The sequence below is a fragment of the Pelophylax lessonae genome, assembly GCF_965119305.1.
Source record: "Pelophylax lessonae genome assembly, chromosome: 9".
NCBI classification, from domain to species: domain Eukaryota; kingdom Metazoa; phylum Chordata; class Amphibia; order Anura; family Ranidae; genus Pelophylax; species Pelophylax lessonae.
Window position 1 is genome coordinate 39,285,811 of NC_138776.1, and position 20,397 is coordinate 39,306,207.

The following is a 20,397-nucleotide window of genomic DNA, read 5'->3' on the forward strand; positions in this document are numbered from 1 at the left end:
AATTACGATCCGCAAAAGCCCAGTGTTTCATTTAAAATGATCTTAAATTATATCCTTATTCTCCAGAAATAATCCATACACATCTACTATATAATGACTCTGTACTGCAGGGGTATGCAAACTGTGGCCCTCCAGATGTTTCAGAACTACAAGTCCCATGAGGCATAGAAAGACCCTGACACCCACAAGCATGACACCCAGAGGCAGAGGCATGATGGGACTTGTAGTTTTGCAACAGCTGGAGGGCCACCATTTGCATATCCCTGCTGTACTGTATTGTTAATTGAATCGTTCCTTACTGTGTTTTTCTGCCTCTCTGTAATGAGTTCCTGCAGCTCTCCTTTTTCCCTTTCATTCTATTTTTTTGGAACAAGCGGTGCACATTAGTTGCTCCCTGCACACTATACATTCCATAGTCCATCTCAGGAGCAAGCAAGGAAGGGTGGCTATGTTCCTACATACAGGTAGACCATGGGGAACGGACGTAGCCACTCTCCAACAGGGAGTCAGATCACAGCAGCAAAAAGGAATTTGGAGATTATGAGGAGGCTGAGTCCCCGTTCACACTGGGGCGACCTGTCAGGCGACCAGGTCGCCTGACAGGTCGCCGTAGGTCGCTCGCCATAGAGAAGCTATGGACCCATTCTAACAGGAGCGACACAAGTCGCTCCGACTTCGAAAAACGGTCCGGAGCTTCTTTGGGGCGACCCGGAGCGACCTGCATAGACTTCAATGTTATGAAGTCCATGCCGGCCGCTCCGAGGTCGCGGTGCAAGCAGCGCGCCATGACCTATAAGGTCGCCCCGGCAAGTCGGATCGCCCCAGTGTGAACGGGGCCTGAGAGCAATAGAAGGGATTGTATGAGTTACATAGTTACATAGTAGATGAGGTTGAATAAAGACAATAGTCCATCCAGTTCAACCTGTGTAGGTGTGTGTGACCGTAATCATCTCTCATACCCCTAAATATTCTGATCCTTGAGATGTATGTCTAAGAGTCTTTTGAAAGCCACCATACTTCCTGCAGTAACTACCTCCTGTGGTAGAGAATTCCACAATTTTGTAGCCCTAACAGTAAAGAAACCCCCACGTTGCCTGAGGTTAAAACGCTTCTCCTCAAATCGCATTGTATGTCCTGAGTCCTCATGCAATCCTTGTGACTGAATAGCTTTTTTTCTATGCTGAGATCACCATTGAGGTATTTGTAAATTGCTATCATGTCCCCTCTCAGGCATCTCTTCTCCAGGGAGAATGAATCAAGCGATTGCAGACGCTCTTCATAATTAAGGTCCTCCAATCCCCTAATTAGTTTAGTTGCCCTTCTCTGGACTCTCTCCAGCTCCAACACATCCCTCCTGAGGGCTGGAGACCAGAACTGGACAGAATACTCCAGATGCGGTCGGACCAGAGTTTTATAAAGATTACGATTAAGATTAAAGATTAAGATTTTTTTTTTTTTTTTTTTTTGTGGTTTAACCAGAGTTTAGTGTCACTTTAACTTACAGAGAATTGCTTTTTAAATGTGGCTTGACATATGTTACCAGTGTGATTGTGACTCCCTTATCTTCATCGTTAGTGACCAGGGCTGGATCACACACAAATGACTTCTTTCATGGTAACACTGATTTTCCCTTACTGTTTAAATTGCCTTTTTTTCCTTGAGCACCTGACACCACCACACAATACGAGAATCTGATAAATGACTTCCAATTTAGAAAACGTGTGACCTTTAATGGATCCCAACCATCTTGCGGGCAATCAATAAGATAGTTAAATCCCATGGCCTTTTGAAATATGTTCCATGTCTAGAAGAGGGAAAATCCAGAGATAAAACGCTCTCTAGCAATAATTTTGTCAAATAACTGAGGTGCACGGCCTCTGCAAGTCATACAATACCTCCTTCAGTTGAGTTCCCTGGACTGGAGGTGGAATTATAGTGGAACCAAACAGCCACTTAAAGGATAGATAATCATGGAGTTACCTTAGGGCCAAATGCAGGTTATACAACATATGTATAAAAAGCTATATAAAAACATCCACAAACTCTGAACCAGTAAAATGACAACATTATCACCAATACTTGTGACTATGAAACTCTCCAGACCATACAGTTAGCTTAATTGTCCATCACTAAATCCCCAGCGGAGAAACTTTGATAAACCTCCAGGGAAATAAATCTCCCCCAGTTCTTTTAGATGTCAACCACGTTATCCCATATTCCAATTGACAGAAAATGTATAGTTTTATCTTATACAAGCCCTATCCAGCATAGATTGGAAGGGGGGTGCCAATCTCAACTCCAGCTTCCAATTGCCCCACCAATAAAATTCAAAATGTTATCAAAGTCATCCACTTTGATGTGCCATTCTACATTACAAACCTTGTCTCAAAAAATATCAACCAAACCATCCTCTTTGCTCCTCTGAAGATGTCCTTCTCTCTAAATCCATCCTCATCTCCTCCCATGCTTGCCCCCCCAGGACTTTTCCAGACTTAAGCCTCCCATAGATGGATCAAATCTCAGCCAGTTCAGCAAGGACCAGCCAAATGTCATTCCATCTATGGGCTAGCTGGTTATAAGTTGATCCATCAATCGCTATAGCCGCCAACAGTGATCAATGTGTTCTGCTGGCAGGGAAGGCTCCCCCCCAGTAGGACACAGTAGCACTATGGGAGGGATTCCCCCATTAACATTGGCTGCATTGATGGGGGAATCAAAAAATGTTCTTTTCTTCCGACACAGAAATAGCATAATCTGAGGGCTGCTTTTAAGGGTGGCTAATCAAGTGATTACCTTAGGTCCAAAGTCGGTTTTTAACAAATATTCTTAGAAAAAAAAAACTATGAAAAACATTAACAAACCCTTTACCAGTAAAATGGAAATGATGTCACCAACACCCATGACAATTAGACTGTCCCTACCAAGCATCAGTTAGCCAAATCATCCGTAACTAAATCCTCACTGAGACAACCATGGTGAATCTCCAGTGAAAACAGGTGTCAACCACACCATACACCCCATGACGTTTTCCAGGATAGACTGGTAAAGAGATAAAGAGGATTGTCTACCACCTCATTCTGCCAATCCCAACACTTGCTTCCAATTTCCCCCCCAATTAAATTTAAAATATTAACAGTCATCCACTACTATGTTCCAATCTACATCACCAACCTTGTCTCAAAAAATATCAACTAAACCATCCTCTTTGCTCCTCTGAAGATGTCCTTCTCTCTAAATACCTCCTCATCTCCTCCCACGCTTGCCCCCTGGGCTTCTCCTGACTTAAAGGATGAAAGGATGACTAATCATGTGATTACCTTAGAGCCAAAGTCAGTTTTTAAAACATCCACAAACCCTCCACCAGTAAAACCAACACCCATGCCAAATTGTGAGGACCACACATCATTTAACTAAATGCCCATAACTAAACCCCCAGTGGTTAATGACCATGGTTAATCTACAATAAAAAAATTTCCCCCAGTTATTCTAGATATGAGCCTCACCACCCCCCATGCAAATGCTTTCCAGGATAGATTGGAAGAGAGGGGTGTCTAAGGGGTGTCCACTAATCCTTTTTTCCAATCCCTCCTCTGGCTTTCAATTGTGCGACCAATAAAATATTAACAAAGCCACCAACTACTGTCAATCGACATCACCATCCTCATAAAAAAAAAAAATAACAACCAAGCTATCCTCTCTACTACTCCAGAAACCTCCTGCGTTATAGCTCCCTGCTCACCTGCTCTTCTCCACCCCCCCCCCTCATGCTCACCTCCTGGACTAATTCAGAGTCATTACCCATCCTCTGGAACTCTCTACCCAACCTGTCCAGCTACAGTATATCCTACTCTGTCCGCCTTTAGGTACAGTAATTCCTGAAAACTCATCTCTTTGCTCCTTCCTCATCTCCTCCCATGCTCGGCCCCAGGATTTCTCTAGAATTAAAGGATACAAGTGATTAGCTTGGGGCCAAATGCAGTTTATACAAATAATAATGTTGTCACCAACACCCGTGACAAACAAACTGTCCAGACAACATTCATATGTAACAGGTAGCTAAATCATCCATAGATAAATCCCCAATAAGGCCTCTATGGTGTGTTTCCAGGAGGAAAAAAATGTCCCCTAGTTCTCCTAGATCAGTGATGGCGAACCTTGGCACCCCGTATGTTTTGGAACTACATTTCCCTTGATGCTCAGCTAAACTGCAGAGTGCATGACCATCATGGGAAATGTAGTTCCAAAACGTCTCGGGTGCTAAGGTTCACCATCACTGCCCTAGATGTTAACCACATTCTCCCATATCCCAAATAATGGAGAAACTGAAGTTTTGTCATATGCAAATGCTTTCCATCATAGATTGCAATTCCCACACTGGTTTCCAATTGTCCTACCATGCAAATGAAAAATATTAACAAAACCATCCACCACTCTGCCCAAATTTCTCTCACCAATCTAATCTCAAAATATCAACCAAACCATCTTCTATTCTCTGCTCCTCTTAAGACTTCTTGCTCTCTAGTTCCCTCTTCATCTTCTCTCATGCTTGCCCCAGGACTTTTCTAGATGCTTTCTTCTAGACCTTTCCTCAGGAATTCCCAACCCAACCTGTCCAACTATTAGGCGGTGCCAGAAAACTCATTTACATGCTAGCTCTCAATCCCCTCCCATGCTCGCCCTCAGGACTTCTCCAGGCCTAAAGGATGGCTAATCAAGTGATTTTTTTTAGAGCCACATGACATTTGTACAAACATTCTTTAAAAAGTAAAAAGAAACATGAAAAAACAACCACAAGCCCTCCACCAGTAAAATGCCAATGTTGTCACCAACACCTGTGACAAACAAACTGTCTGGACCACATTCATATATACCAGTTAGCTAAAGCATCCATAAGTAAATCCCCACTGAAGCAACTATGGCAGGGCTCTCCAAACTTTCTAAACAAAGGGCCAGTTTACTGTCCTTCAGACATTGAAGGGGCTGGACTGTGGCCAGTGAGAGTAGAAAATGCCCTGGTGTCAATGGGAGTAAACAATGCCCCATCATTAGTATTGGGGGGGGGATCGGTCCCCATTGTTGGTATCAGGGGAGGGGAATAGTGCCCCATCATTGATGTCATTGGAAAGAATAGGGGCCCATCAATGGTGTCCGTGGCAAGAATAGCCCTCAGCCGTTGATGTCAGCGGGAGGAACAGTGCCCCATAGTCGGGGTATCAGTCACAGAATTTAAGCCCCAATGATGGCGTTAGTGGAAGGAATAGCGTCTTGCATCGGTGGTATGAAAGTGCCCCAAGAGTCAGATAAAAGCAAGGGGCCCCTGGGCAGAAGTTTGAAGACTGAACTTTATGCCCCCCCCCCCCAGTTCTCAAGATGTAAACCACTTTTTTCTACATCCAATTGAAGAGAAAAATAAGTTGTGTCATATAAAAACACTTTCCAGCATAGATTGGCAGAGAGGGGTGCCTAGTAGAAATTTTAAATATTAACAAAGCCACCCAACACTCGAATCTACATCACTGACAAGGTGACCATATTAGGTCAATGATGTCACCATCATGATGTCCTTTGTTTCATGTGACTGCAGGTTGGCGAATGCAGCAGCTGTCTAATGCATTAGAGTGTTACTAAACCCAGGAGCCTGCAGTCACTATATCCGGTCTCCCACAGTACACAGAACATGGAAATACAATTATTTTAGTAAATATAAACTGCTAAATACCTTTTCTTATCAGCAGTTAGAGCTGTCGTGTGACTTCTATCAGTTCCTGGTTAAAGCTTGGAGGAGGAGTTTTCATTCTCCTATGATTGTCCTATGAGGATGCAGGATCCCTGACCCTCTGTCTGGACAGTGCTGATTGGCCCTGTGCTGATCACATGCACTCTCCCAAGATAAAAAAAAAAAAACTCTTTAGCACTACACACACCAAACTGAAATGATTAGGGGACGATGGAAGAAGGGGAGGATCAGAGAAGATAGGATCAAACAGACTTTTTACCCAATGCAGAGAATTAACCCCTTAGGTTTCTACAGTGAGTATAACAAGCATTCTTTACTGCATATACAGACTGATTTTACTGTTGTGGGTTTAGTAACACTTTAAGCCCTTATTTAGACTGCATTTACACATTTGCCCAAGGGGCAGTAAAAACGGAAGGTTAATCTGCAGTTTGCTGCATCCCAGACCGTATCTATAAGCCAGTGACATTGTTTAAATATGGCCATATGTCCCTATTAGTTTAGTGATGTTGCCTGTGTCCTCTCTCATTATGTGCAGCTGGGGATTGGGGAATTCCACAGCCACAGCTGACTGAGCCTGTAAGCTTCTATCAAGTGACACATTTCCTATGGGTTTGGGACAAACTCAGTTTGGTTCAATACTTAGTTCATCCCTGCTCTCTAGCTCTCTTATCAGCTCCTCCCATGCTTGTCTCCAGGGATTCTCCAGAGCCTCTCCCACCCTTTGGAACTCCCTATAGTTATCACCTTGTTATTAACGTGTATCACTTATTACCTTGTATCACTCGCCTCTTCACTTTCGATTGTAGGCTCTCGAGGGCAGGGCCTTCCTAACCCTCTTGTGTTGAAGTGTATTGTACTATCTCCCTTTGTATTGTAAAGCACTGTGCAAACTGTTGGTGTTATATAAATGCTGTATTCTAATAATATCAATAATAATTCCAGGGCGATCTCCAAAAGATAAATATTCAGCTGGACTTTGGGGATGGCAGCGCTGTGTCCTATGCTAATTTTAGCAAGATTGAAGATGGGATAAAACACGTGTATAAGAGTGCTGGCATATACCAAGTCGTGGCGTACGCGGAGAACAACGTCGGCATCGACAGCGCATTTCTCTATCTCCACGTAACGTGTGAGTACAGATCTCTTGGCTTTTAGTCTTTGGTCATGACTGTGATACAGATATGAAGTGGTAGCTGAAGATTTTCTGTTTGCATATGAAATAATCTGTTGCTCAAAAGGAACTGTAGTCTGATTAATGATATATATAATATATATATATATATATATATATATATATATATATATATATATATATTATCTCAATATCTCAAAAAAGTGAGCACACCCCATTAATGGCCAAGCATGTCTCCAGACCTAAACCCTATTGAGCATCTGTGGGGCATCCTCAAATGGAAGATGGAGGAGTGCAAGGTCTCTAACATCCACCAGCTCTGTGATGTCATCATGGAGGAGTGGAAGAGGACTGCAGTGACAACCTGTGAAGCTCTGGTGAACTCCATGCCCAAGAGGATTAAGGCAGTGCTGGAAAATAATGGTGGCCACACAAAATATTGACACTTTGGCCCCAATTTGGACATTTTCACTTAGGGGTGTACTCACTTTTGTTACATAGTTACACCCGTTACATAGTAGGAGATGTTAAATAAAGACAATAGTCCATCTAGTTCAACCTGTGTAGGTGTGTGTGGCTGTAATCATCTCACATAGCCCTGAATATTCTGATCCTTGAGATGTACGTCTAAGAGTCTTTTGAAAGCCACCGTACTTCCCACAATAACCACCTCTTGTGGTAGAGAATTCCACAATCTTGTAGCCCTAACAGTTAAGAACCCCCCACGTTGCCTGAGGTTAAAACGCTTCTCCTCTAATCGCATTGTATGCCCTCTTGTCCTCATGCAATCCCTTCGAATTAACAGTTTTTTTTCTAAGCTGAGATCCCCATTGAGATATTTATAAATTGCTATCATGTCCCCCCTCAAGCGTCTCTTCTCCAGGGAGAATAAATAGAGCGATTGCAGCCGCTCTTCATAGTTAAGGTCCTCCAATCCCCTAATCAGTTTAGTTGCCCTTCTCTGGACTCTCTCCAGCTCCAACTCTGTTGCCAGCGGTGTAGACATTAATGGCTGTGTGTTGAGTTATTTTGAGGGGACAGCAAATTTATACTGTTATACAAGCTGTACAATCACTACTTTACATTGTAGCAAAGTGTCATTTCTTCAGTGTTGTCACATGAAAAGATAGAATAAAATATTTACAAAAATGTGAGGGGTGTACTCACTTATGTAAGATACTGAGTATATATATATATATAGTACTGTGAAAATGTTTTAGGCAGATATGAAAAAATGCTGTAAATGAAGAATGCTTTCAGAAATAGATAGAAGTGGTAATATTTTATTTATATCAGTCAACAAAATGGAAAGTAAATGAATAGAATAGAAATCCAAATCAAGTTCAGTATTTGGTGTGACCACCCTTTGCCTTCAAAACAGCATCAATTCTTCTAGGCACACTTGCATGCAGTTTTTAAAGGAACTCAGCAGGTAGGTTGTTCCAAACATCTTGGAGAACTAACCACAGATCTTCTGTGGATGTCGGCTGCCTCAAATCCTGATATTGAGATCGGGAGGTCTGTGGGGGCCAAACCAACACTTCCAGGACTCCTTGTTCTTCCTTACAATGAGGATAGTTCTTAAAGACATTGGCTGTATGTTTGAGGTCTTTGTCCTGCTGCAGAAAAAACTTGGGGCCAATCACACGCCTCCCTGATGGCATGGCATGATGGATAAGTATCTGCTTGTATTTCTCAGCATCGAGGACACCATTGACCCGGACCAAATCTTCAACTCCATTTGCAGCCCCAAGCATCGAAGGAAACTCCATCATGCTTCACTGTTGCCTGCAGTCACTTATTATTATACCGCTCTCCAGACCTTCACCAAGAAACTGCCTCCTGCTACAGCCAAATATTTCAAATTTGACTCATTAGTCCAGAGCACCCGCTGCCATTTTTCTGCACCGCAGTTCCTGTTTCCATGTGTAGTTGAGTCGCATAGTCTTGTTTCAATGTCGGAGGAATGGCTTTTTGGCTGCAGTTCTTCCATGGTGACGACTTCTGGCCAGACTTCTCCAGACATAGATGGGTGTACCTGGGTCTGTGAGTTCTGTGCTGATGGCACTGCTGGACATCTTCCAATGTCGAAGAAAGGTAAGCATGATGTTTCTTCCATCTGCTGCATTGTTTGCTTCTTCAGAAAAGCTTGAACAGCACATCCTGAAACCCCAGCCTGCTATGAAATCTTTGCCTGGGAGAGACCTTGCTGATGTAATATAATGGCCTTGTGTCTTGTTGCTGTGCTCAGTCTTACCATGGTGTATGACCTGTGACATGAAACTGTCTTCCACAACCTCACCTTAGTAGCAGAGTTTGGCTGTTCCTCACCCTCAGCCTTAGGTTTTCTACACAGATGTTTCTGTTTTAGTTAATGGCTATGTTATGGCTATGTTTCAACCTACATATGAAATCGATGATCATTAACATTTGCTTGGTGTAGTTGGTTAATCATACACCTGATTCTAATCCTACAAAATCCCTGACTTTGAATGCTGGTTTAAAGCCAAAGAGTAGTCACACCAAATATTGATTTGATTCACACCTGCCTAAAACTTTTGCACAGTAATGTGTGTGTGTGTGTGTGTGTGTGTGTGTGTGTATATATATACACACAGTGTACATACACACATATACTATATTACCAAAATGTATGTGACGCCTGCCTTTGAACGCCCATGAACTTTAATGGAATCCCAGACTTAGGGTTCAATTTTGAATTGGCCCACCCTTTGCAGCTATAGCAGCTTCAACTATTCTGGGAAGGCTGTCCACAAGGTTTAGGGGTGTTTCTATTACAATGTTTGACCATTCTTCCAAAAGTGCATTTGTGAGGTCAGGCACTGGTGTTGGACGAGAAGGCCTGGCTCGCAGTCTCCACTCTAATTCATTCCAAATGTGTTCTATTGGGTTGAGGTCAGGACTCTGTGCAGGCCAGTCAAGTTCCTCCACCCCAAACTCGCTCATCCATGTCTTTATTGACCTTGCTTTGTGCACTGGTCCAAATCATTTGGTGGAGGGGGATTATGGTGTGGGGGTTGTTTTTCAGGGTTTGGGGTTGGGCTTGGCCCCTTAGTTCCAGTGAAGGGAACTCTTAAGGCATTAGCATACTAAGACATTTTGGACAATTTCTTGCTCCCAACTTTGTGGGAACAGTTTGGGGATGGCCCCTTCCCGTTCCAACATGACTGCGCACCAGTGCACAAACCCAGGTTCATAAAGATATGGATGAGTGAGTTTGGGGTGGAGGAACTTGACTGACCTGCACAGAGTCCTGACCTCAACCCGATAGAAAACCTTTGGGATGAATTAGAGCGGAGACTGTGATCCAGGCCTTCTCATTCAACATCAGTGCCTGACCTCACAAATGCGCTTCTGGAAGAATGGTCAAACATCCCCATATAGACACTCCTAAACCTTGTGGACAGCCTTCCCTGAAGAGTTGAAGCTGTTATAGCTGCAAAGGGTGGGCCAACTCAATATTGAACCCTACGGACTAAGACTGGGATGCCACTAACGTTCATGTGCATGTTAAGGCAGGTGTCCCAATACTTTTGGTAATATAGTATATATATGTATGTATATATATATATATATATATATATATATATATATATTATTTGTGGGCTTGATTGAATGCAAATTCTCCTATCAGTGTGTGTTAATGTGTCAAACACTTTTAGTATGGCCAGGATAACCAGATATAGTGTGTTTTAGACTGTCTGGAAATAAAAGGGAAATTAACAATTTTGAATTGTCACCAGAATGGAGTAAAGAGTGGAAATCGTTCAGTGGGGGACACCTGTTCCAGTGACAACTATCTATGAGGGGACTTACCTCACTTTAAAGCTGAACTTCAGGCACAAAAACTTTCAATTAAATATATTCCTCAACAGCCACAAAGGATAAAAACTATATTTTGTGGCCACCAAATGCCTTTATAAACCCAGATGTTACTTTGTAAAAGATGCAATGACATTATCAGTGTAGTGTACATATGAATTCTGTGCAGAGAGCAAATCTGTGGGAGGGGCCCAGACAGGGTCGGCGCTACCACTAGGCAAGTTCGGCAGTCGCCTAGAGCGCAATGCCGCCTAGGGCGCCCGGGCGCTGATTTCCCCTTCTTAGTCTCTCTCCTGTGCTGTGTGCAGCTAGCCACTCTGGTCTCTGTATCATCACTTAGTGATCGGCAAGTGAGCCGGGTCCGCCGCTGACATTTTTTTGTGCTTCAGTCAGTCTGATGTCTGTCAGACTGTCACTAGACCCTCTCTCACCCCAGAAAACCCTACCAACTCTACCCCCTATAGAAAACTACATGGTGAGGGGGGGGGGGGGGGCAGGGGGGGCGAGACAAGACAAATTACACAGGAACAAGGAGAGAGACCAGCAATGACCGGTCTTTATTACAGGAAAAGTATCAAATTGGATTATCGCACAGATCCGGAAGACATAAACAAAGCACACCAAGATTTAACAAAGAATACACATGATGAATGGATTTAGACAATATTTGCTTATCCCTAAGTTCAGCTTTAAAGGGCCAAAAGGGAAAGGTATTGCCAAGCTTGGGGCAGTGAAAACCAAGACCTGCACATAACTTCAGCTACAATTATTGCTTGATCCTGTGATTTTTCTTCCATGTGAATTTGATTGAAGATAACCTTCTCTCTCTGGGGCCTTTTCACCATGTGTTCAGCTTGCTTTGCCGAGGCTTATGTTAAATTTACATGAACAATACTGTAGTTCTCCTGTAACCTTTTTTGTGTTCAATGAAAGTAAAAAAAAAATACTTTCAGCCTCATAAAACGTGTTGGTGCTGGCTGATGTGTCCCATTGGCGCTCTCTATCATCTTGACTTTGCTGCTACCGCATTAAAAGTATTGCGGCGTTCCTGGGATCGCCCATACGGAATTGTGTGTACAAGTTAATGCACATAAAGACAGGGTTACCGCGGCATTTTATAACGCCAAGCTCTCCCGCTGATGGGTGAAATGTGCCCTGAAACTTTATCACGCTCATAATTCCTCCACAAATCAATCATGTCTTTGTTTAACTACGTGTTATTAAAGCCTTTACCGCTCTTGGCTTCACCTTGCTCCATTAAGTAACAAAAGGAGCCGTTAGTGGGAGAGAGCGAGCTAATTTCCGCGGGCTTGTCTCGTTTTATTAGCAGATTTTAAAGGTGCTGGCAGAGGCTTATATATGGTGAGTGTGGGGAGGTGCAGCATGGTGCGGCGGTAGTAAACACTCAGAGTACGATTGCAACAATTCACAAGAACGGTGGCATGTCCCTATCCTTTCCCTACTTGTCTGAAACCTCTCCCTGCTGCTAATTACTGTCCCTACCAGACAGGTGACCAGTCTTTATACTGTCCACATGCCAAGTGCATGCCAAGACCAGGAGCCAGGGTCTTAAATAGACTCTACAAGAAAACGCATGTAGGAAATGGGCACAAAGTGTCTATTTTGGCTCTAAGAAAGAGGGTCCTCCTTCAAAACGCGTAAGTTATACCAGGTTTTGAGGATGCCATCACGCTATGCAGCAGTGGAGAAGTGTTCTGGAAGTGAGCGGTGCCCATTTCCTACATGCTTGTTCATATCCTCTGTTTGTGAGTATATTGTAAGCTACCCTTCTTTGATTTTAATAAGCTTTTTAATTGGTAATGCACAAGGTCGGTGCGCCCTTCTCTTGTCGTTTTCTTGTAGTGCCTTTTGGATACCCTTGGTCCCGAGGGGGGCAGCAAGACCACTTCATTTGTGCCATAAAACCACCTAGAACATTCACCTTCCTGCATACCACTTGAGCGCAGGAGAGATATTGTTTCTTAAATAGACTCTGCCTGACCCAATATGGCTGCTAGAGTCACATGGGATGGCAGTATTCAACCGGATAGCTCCCCTTGTGACCCAGGAAACCATAGAGGAAACATACTACTCTTGACTTCCTCTCTCCTGCACTGCCGCTGCAGTTCAACGCCACCTGCAGTGGAGAAAGCAGACTGCATCTGCATACATGTGAGTTCTGGGAGGGACCAAGGCATGATGTTGGGACACCATGTGTTTGCACTGCCTGCACATTACCTTCATGACAATTGCATGTTCATTGAGAAGCAATTCAAAAGGTATTTTAGTTGTATCCTGCAGCTGCCAAGGCCTGGTGACGTGATCTTCTCTCTTGACTCTCTTTTATTTTCACGTTCACACTTGAGGGTCTATTTACAAAAAACATTGCATAGCCATTCATCCAACAAATTTGCATATACATTCATTCTGTGCAAACAACAAATGTTCTTTAACCACTTAAGCCCCGGAAGATTTTACCCCCTTCCTGACCAGGGCCTATTTTGCGATTTGGCACTGCGTGACTTTAATGGACAATTGCGCGGCCGTGCAATGCTGTACCTAAACGAATTTGGTGTCCTTTTTTCCCACAAACAGAGCTTTCTTTTGGTGGTATTTGATCACCTGTGCGATTTTTTGATCATGCGCTATAAACAAAAAAAGAGCGTCAATTTTGCAAAAATAACAATATTTTTCACATTTTTTTATATGAAATTACCCCCCCCAAAAAATGTAAAAATCAAAATTTTTTAACATTTTAGGCCAATTTTTCTTTTTACCATATGTTTGGTAAAAAAAAAAAAAATCGCAAAAAGCGTATTTTGATTGGTTTGCTCAAAAATTATTGCGTTTACTAACAAAGGGAAAGATTTTTGTCATTTTTGTTGTTTTTTTTTTAACACGTAATGGTGGCGATCTGCGATTTTTTTGCGGGACTGCGACATTGCGGCGGACAGATCGGACCCTTGACTGACATTTCTGACACTTTTGGGGTTACCAGTGACATTACTACAGTAATCAGTGCTATACATATGCACTGTTACTGTAAAAATGACACTGGCAATGAAGGAGTTAACTGTATTGGAGAGGGAGGGGTTAAGTGTGTCCTAGGGGCGTGATTCTAACTGGGATTGGCTGTGGCTACTAGTGTAAGAACAGTGATTAACGGTCCTACATAGTAGAACCGTTTGATCACCATTCATACACAGGGGAGACTGACAGGCGGCTTTGTTTACATTAGCCGCCTGCCTTTCTCCTGCTGTCACGGACGATCGTGAGTGCGGGGGGGGGGTCCGTGACCGCGCGGGAGCGCGCATCCGGCAGCGCACGCTCGCTCCCAAAACCCTTACAGGCTAGCGACGTAGCCTTACGTCGCTTTGCCTGTGAGGGGCTGACTGCCGACGTAAATAGTCACGCGGCAGTCGGCAAGTGGTTAACCTATATTCTACATTATTCTGAATAAATGTTCTTTTATTAATGGTGAAATACTGCATTATGGGCCCTAGATGGCACTGAGGAGCACAGGAAATACATAGCTCTTTGTAACAAGAGATATAATGTAACTCAAGGGGACCCTAATGCTGGCCATACAAGCACAGAATTTCTGCCGTTTGCAGACTGAACTATTGTTCGTCGGTCGAAAGCGAATAGACCACTAACTGACAGAATAAACTCTTTTACATAATCGTTTTCATGATCATAATGATCGTTCGATAACATGCGCAATTCGAGTCAGAATATTTTCAAACGATCTTTCCTAAAACTACCATTTTCGGCCGAAATTCTGTTCGTGTATGGCCCAGCATTAGCTAATAAATGTATCCAATTTTATAAATACCAATGTACTACTCCCAACGCACATGTTACTGAAAAGCAGCTGCAAGCGTACTTGGGTGACCACCAGATGGAACCGAAATAATCAGAGTGAGAGAATGTCACCCACACACCACAGATCTACAGAAGGAGTCCAAAGCTTGATTCAGCGATCACATTATTATAAAAGAAGCAAAATTTCAGAACTTCACAGAACCCTTTTATCAGGCATGTGATAAAGATAAAGTGGTCCTGCAAGGCTCTGAAAAGTTCTACCGTTACAATGATGTAATCACTAAAACAAGCTTTGGACCCATGCTGGAGATCCATGGTGTGCTGGTTACATTCTCTTGCTCCAATTTTATAAATAGACCTCTTAGAGCCCATTCACACTGACATGTTCCTGTGCCTTCAATCTCTTGGGATATCAATGCCAATGCCATGTAACTCAGAAGGCTTCAGGAGCAAAAACACAAAGCCGTTGGTGGGAGGACCTGGCAGGCGTCATTGGGGACAGGCTCCAGCTCCTGATGACCAAAATGGTAGCATGAGACATGGGATGTGGCACCTGTGCAGTGGATCATAACAGGGCAAAACTGGACTTGTTGGGCAGGCTAGTTTATGAATTGAGGACAACCCTGGATAGGTAAGAAGGGTCAAACAAAATCAGGAGGGAGGAGTAAAGCTCTTCTTTAGGCAGTCCATTGCGGTATTTTATAACATGCGTGTTAACACGCCTTAGAGCATGTTATTTTACAGCCGCCTATTCAATATTAATGGGGTACTGTCACATCGCAAGGAAAGAAAATATGCACATGTTGAAAAACAACACTGAAAATGGAGAGGCTGCTCACCCAGTGACAATACTAGAGACAAGTGATACCGTAGGTATCGACCCCCAGAGGGTTTTTAGGCAGCAACAATAAAAAGTAATTAAATAGAGGAAAAGTCAAAAACTTCTAAAAAGTATTTCTTTATTGAACAATTGTTCAATAAAGAAATACTTTTTAGAAGTTTTTGACTTTTCCTCTATTTAATTACTTTTTATTGTTGCTGCCTAAAAACCCTCTGGGGGTCGATACCTACGGTATCACTTGTCTCTAGAAAATATGCACATGACCCACTGTGGATCGCTCTTCAAGGGCCAATGCTTGTGTAAACGAGTGTTTGAAAGACAAAATATGAGGAAGTCTGCTTTCTTTTCAAGAAATGTACTGAAACATTTTTCTATTTAAATGTTTTCTACAAATCTGGAGTGTTTCTGTTTGAATTCGTGCCTGGTCAACCAAAATAAAAAAATTTTTGTAGGTCAAAAACTGATTTTAGAGAAGACCTGGATCACAATCAGCTTTTCAATTCATCCCAAAGATGTTCAGTAGGATTGTGATCAGGGGATGAAGGCCACTCGAGTTTCTCCACACCAAACTCATCAAATCATTTCTTTATGAAGCTGGCTTTGTGTACATTGTCACATTGGATGAAAAGATCTGGCTTGTAATCAGGCTTTCGTTTGACCCGAGAGGTGTTCAGTAGGGTTGAGGTCAGGGCTCTATGCAGACCACTCAAGTTCCTTCACTCCAAACTGTCCAAACCATGTCTTTATTTAGCTGGCTTTGTGCACAGAGGCACAGTCATGATGGAAAAGGGTCTTTCCCAAACTTTTGGCACAAGATTGGAAGAACACAACTGTCTACAATAATTTTCGTATTCTGTATTGTTAACAGTACCCTTTACTGGAGGCACCTCAATCATTTGGAGATAGTGTACATTTGGGCAAGAGATCGACATGGTGCCTATATTTTCATGTATAGTGTTTCTTTTTCTGTACAGATCATATTCTGTTGTCTCACTGGCTTCTCATTACTTCCACCTCCAGGTCCTGTGGAACATGTTCATCTAAGAGTGCCATTTGTCGCCATTCGAAACAAAGAGGTCAACATCAGCGCTGTGGTTTGGCCGTTGCACCCGGGAACGCTCACTTATTTTTGGTGGGTTGGAAATAATACCAAGGTACGATAGACGTGATTGTCTTACTGTTGTCACCTTCTAATTGCCATGGCACCAGCCAGAAAATGTTCATTACTGTAAGAATGACTAGGCACTGATAATGATTTTTCAGTAACAGATTTCAAATCTGTAAAAGATGCAAAATAACTAAATGTATTTTTCTTTTACAAAATAATTTTATTGCAAACAAAATAATTGACACGTTAGGTCAACAATTAGATGGGTACATCAAACATGATATATATATAGATAGATATAGATAGATAGATAGATAGATAGATAGATAGATAGATAGATAGATAGATAGATAGATAGATAGATAGATAGATAGATAGATAGATAGATAGATAGATAGATAGATAGATATACAGAAATAGATAGATATAGATATATATATATATAGATATCTATATATCTATATATCTATATATATATATATATATATATATATATATATATATATATATATATAGTAGATATATATATATATATATATATATATATATATATATATATATATATATATATATATCTATATCTATATCTATATCTATATCTATATCTATATAAAGATATATTTAAAAAAGGGTTCCCATCAGGGGGATATAAAAAGAATGTTGCATGGATTCCTAATACAGTGTGTTGTACTGATGAAAATCCTGAGTCCATGCTGGAGAAATCTCAATATTTCAAGCTGAGGCGGTGATTAATTATAACCTGAACACCGAAACGTATTGATAGGAGATACAAGGTTATGCAGCTAGTTGGAAATGTGTAGTCATTGTAACCATCTTCACCAGAACCACGCTCAGTGGTCCGGTAGGTTGTAAGAACTATTATGCATAAACGGACAACTGTAGAGAAGACTAGAAAGTAGAAGGAAGAAAGAGAGAAGAAGAGAAAGAGAAAAGAAGAGGAAGATGAGTCAGGGGAAGGATGGAAAGAAGAGGGGGAGTCAGACGGGGTACGCCCTGGAGAATCACTTTAATTGAAATAAGCATATTATTGAATCTGGAAGGTTAGATATATGTTATCCACGGTTTTCAGACCTTGAGAAATTTGTCATGGGAGTCTCACTAAATGTATTTTTAAAAATACAAGCAGGAAAGGTACCCAAATGTGATCTGGTATCAGCCTCTTCCGGTAAAGCACTGCTGGCATGTGAAAAATGACGCAGCCTTTTTAATGGGCCATTTTCTTGTTATCTTTGGCTGAGATTTCTCTTTAAGGTAAACTAGAGCAAGCAGAGTAACACTGATGTCCTACAGCATGTATGGTAAGATGCCTGCTCCTTCTACTTGTGTAGCCACGCCCTCCTTACCAGTGTGCTACTGGAACCCCCTAAAAAGACCTAAATTCCAGGTAGGGTATATGCACAGCTCCATCTGCCAGTCACTATGCAGTGCTCAATGTTTCAATGCATGGAGGCTTGGAGAGGCTTGCAAAGTTCCATACAATTGCTGACTTTCAGAAAGTTGGAATTTGCTTAGGAATTTTAGAGTTCAGCAGCTCTTTGGGGAGCCAGGCAATGACGTGACGGTAAAGCCCTCCATAGACAATTCAATTTTCTTTACTTCCACCATGGGGGAAAGAAGGAAATGTGCTCAATACCCCCAGTTAGTGTGGATGGAGGAATGCCTTCTGCAGTGGTACTGTGTTCTGCTGGCGGACGGGGTTGCGTGGATCCTTCCCGCTGGCAGAACACAATGATTACTGCTGACAAGTATAGTTGCCAGAAGTGATTGCATGTAAAAAATCCAAGAGGCTGGTTGTACCTAAGTCAATCGATGGATCAGCTTGAGTGCAATCAGCATGTGCATACATGGATTGAATCCTGTCCGATCTCTAGTTCAACTGACCGAATCTTGATCCAAGTAGGATGGCTTAAAGCGGTAGTATCCCGCTTTTTTTGACTTTTAACTACAGGTAAGCCTATAATAAGGCTTACCTTTAGGTACAATTAATATCTCCTAAACCTACACGGTTTAGGAGATATTACCACTGCATGCAGTCGCTGACGAGTGCGGCGCATGCGCTCTGAAGGTCCGTGCAGAGTTCCTTGCTGGAAAATGACTCCCGCGTACATGCGTGGGAGTGACGTCACCGCAGCTACGGCCACTCACAGCGCCGGTACCGCCGAACCCAGAAGAGACACCGAGGGATCATGTCAGCTCCTACAGCGGCGTCTGGGGGTCCTTGTCGGGGCTTCGTTCTAAGGTAAGTTTTTCATAATGAGTGCCTTTGTCTTGCAGGGTTTTATTTTTTTTTCTTCATTAGAGTATACTACTGCTTTAAGACATATATCTTGCTGTACATGCAGTTAACATAGTCCAGGCTTATTTTAAAGAGCACCTGTCATTTGAGATATTTACATGGTGGGAGACAGTATCTGAATCCAATCACAATTGTCCCCTCACAGAAAATTGCATTTTAATTTTTTTTGGCATCTCCACCCTAAAGTAATATTAAAGTGAATGTGTGTGTGTGTGTATTGTCATGAAGGGCAAAAAATAACATTTGCTCTAAAGCTTATGCCTGGTACAAACAATGAGATTATCGGATCGGATGGGATTTTCCTTTTTTTTTGCATGGTAGTCTTATATCGAAAATGTAGAGGTTATTAAAGTTACCAAAATACCTAGTACGTGATATGACACTTCCGAGTCTGGGGCGCACTTACACCACTGACAACCATGGCGGGTACCATGGACTCAGGCAGAAAGACAATCTGCCTATGTATACAAGGCAGATTGTCGTTCTGTCAGAAGGGAAGGTATTGATCCTGTGTTTCTGCAAAGCAGGAACATAGATCAATGCCTTCCCTTAGTCAAAGCACCTCCCCCACATTGAGTAAACAGAACCTAGACACACAGTTAACCCTTTGATCGACCCTGATGGTAACCCTTCCTAGCCAGTGTCATTGGTACAGTGATGGTGCATATGTTTAGCACTGATCACTGTATTAGTCTCACTGGTCCCCAAAAAGTGTCAAAAGTGTCAGTTAGTTGTCCAATTTGTCTGCCGCAATATCGCAGTCCCAATATAAGTCGTTGATCACCGCCATTACTAGTAAAAAAAGAAAACAAAATCCCATAGTTTGTAGAAGCTATATTGTTTGCGCAAACCAATCAATATACTCTTATTGGGATTTTTTTGTTTCCAAAAACATGTAGAAGAATACATATTGGCCTAACTTGATGAAAAAATTAGATTTTTTTCATTTCTTTATTGGATATGTTTTATAGCAAAAAGTGAAAAAAAAAATATATATATATTTTTTTTAAACTGTATTTTTTTATTTTTAGCGCACAAAATAAAAACTGCAGAGATAATCAAATACCACCAAAATAAAGCTCTATTTGTAGGAAAGAAAAGGACACACATTTTATTTGGGTACCACGTCGCATGATTGCGCAATTGTTCCTTAAATCAACGCAGTGCTGTAACGCAAAAAATGGCCTGGTTATGAAGGGGGGTAAATCTTCCAGCGGTCAAGAGGTTAAATGTGCATTTTACATACACATTTATATATATATATATATATATATATATATATATATATATATATAGATAGATATATATAGATATATATAGATATATATAGATAATATGTACATATAAAATCCTCCCTTGTATAGACATCTGAGACCTCTGCTGGGCGCCACCATCTTAGATGTGATGTCAGCGACCCTAATAAACTCAGAGCTCTCACATATATGATTGCAGACTTTCTCAGCCTTTTTACTCCAGAGGAACCGCTAAAATAATTTTCAGGTCATAGGGAACCTTTACTAAATAAATTACTTTGAAGGTTAATGGGGAAAATGTCCCTTACATTGGTAGTCAGAAGGAAGAAGGCAACCCT

The 20,397-nt window shown here is 41.9% G+C and overlaps 1 protein-coding gene across 2 annotated transcripts in view; it reads left to right on the forward strand.

Moving 5' to 3' along the window:
• Positions 1-20,397, forward strand: part of SORCS3 (sortilin related VPS10 domain containing receptor 3) — a 1,013,788-nt gene that overhangs the window by 912,852 nt on the left and 80,539 nt on the right. For both annotated transcript variants that reach the window (XM_082267888.1, XM_082267889.1), the window contains 2 exons: positions 6,683-6,869; positions 16,402-16,535. In XM_082267888.1, the coding sequence (XP_082124014.1) occupies positions 6,683-6,869; positions 16,402-16,535 (321 nt within the window). The remainder of the gene's footprint in view (positions 1-6,682; positions 6,870-16,401; positions 16,536-20,397) is intronic.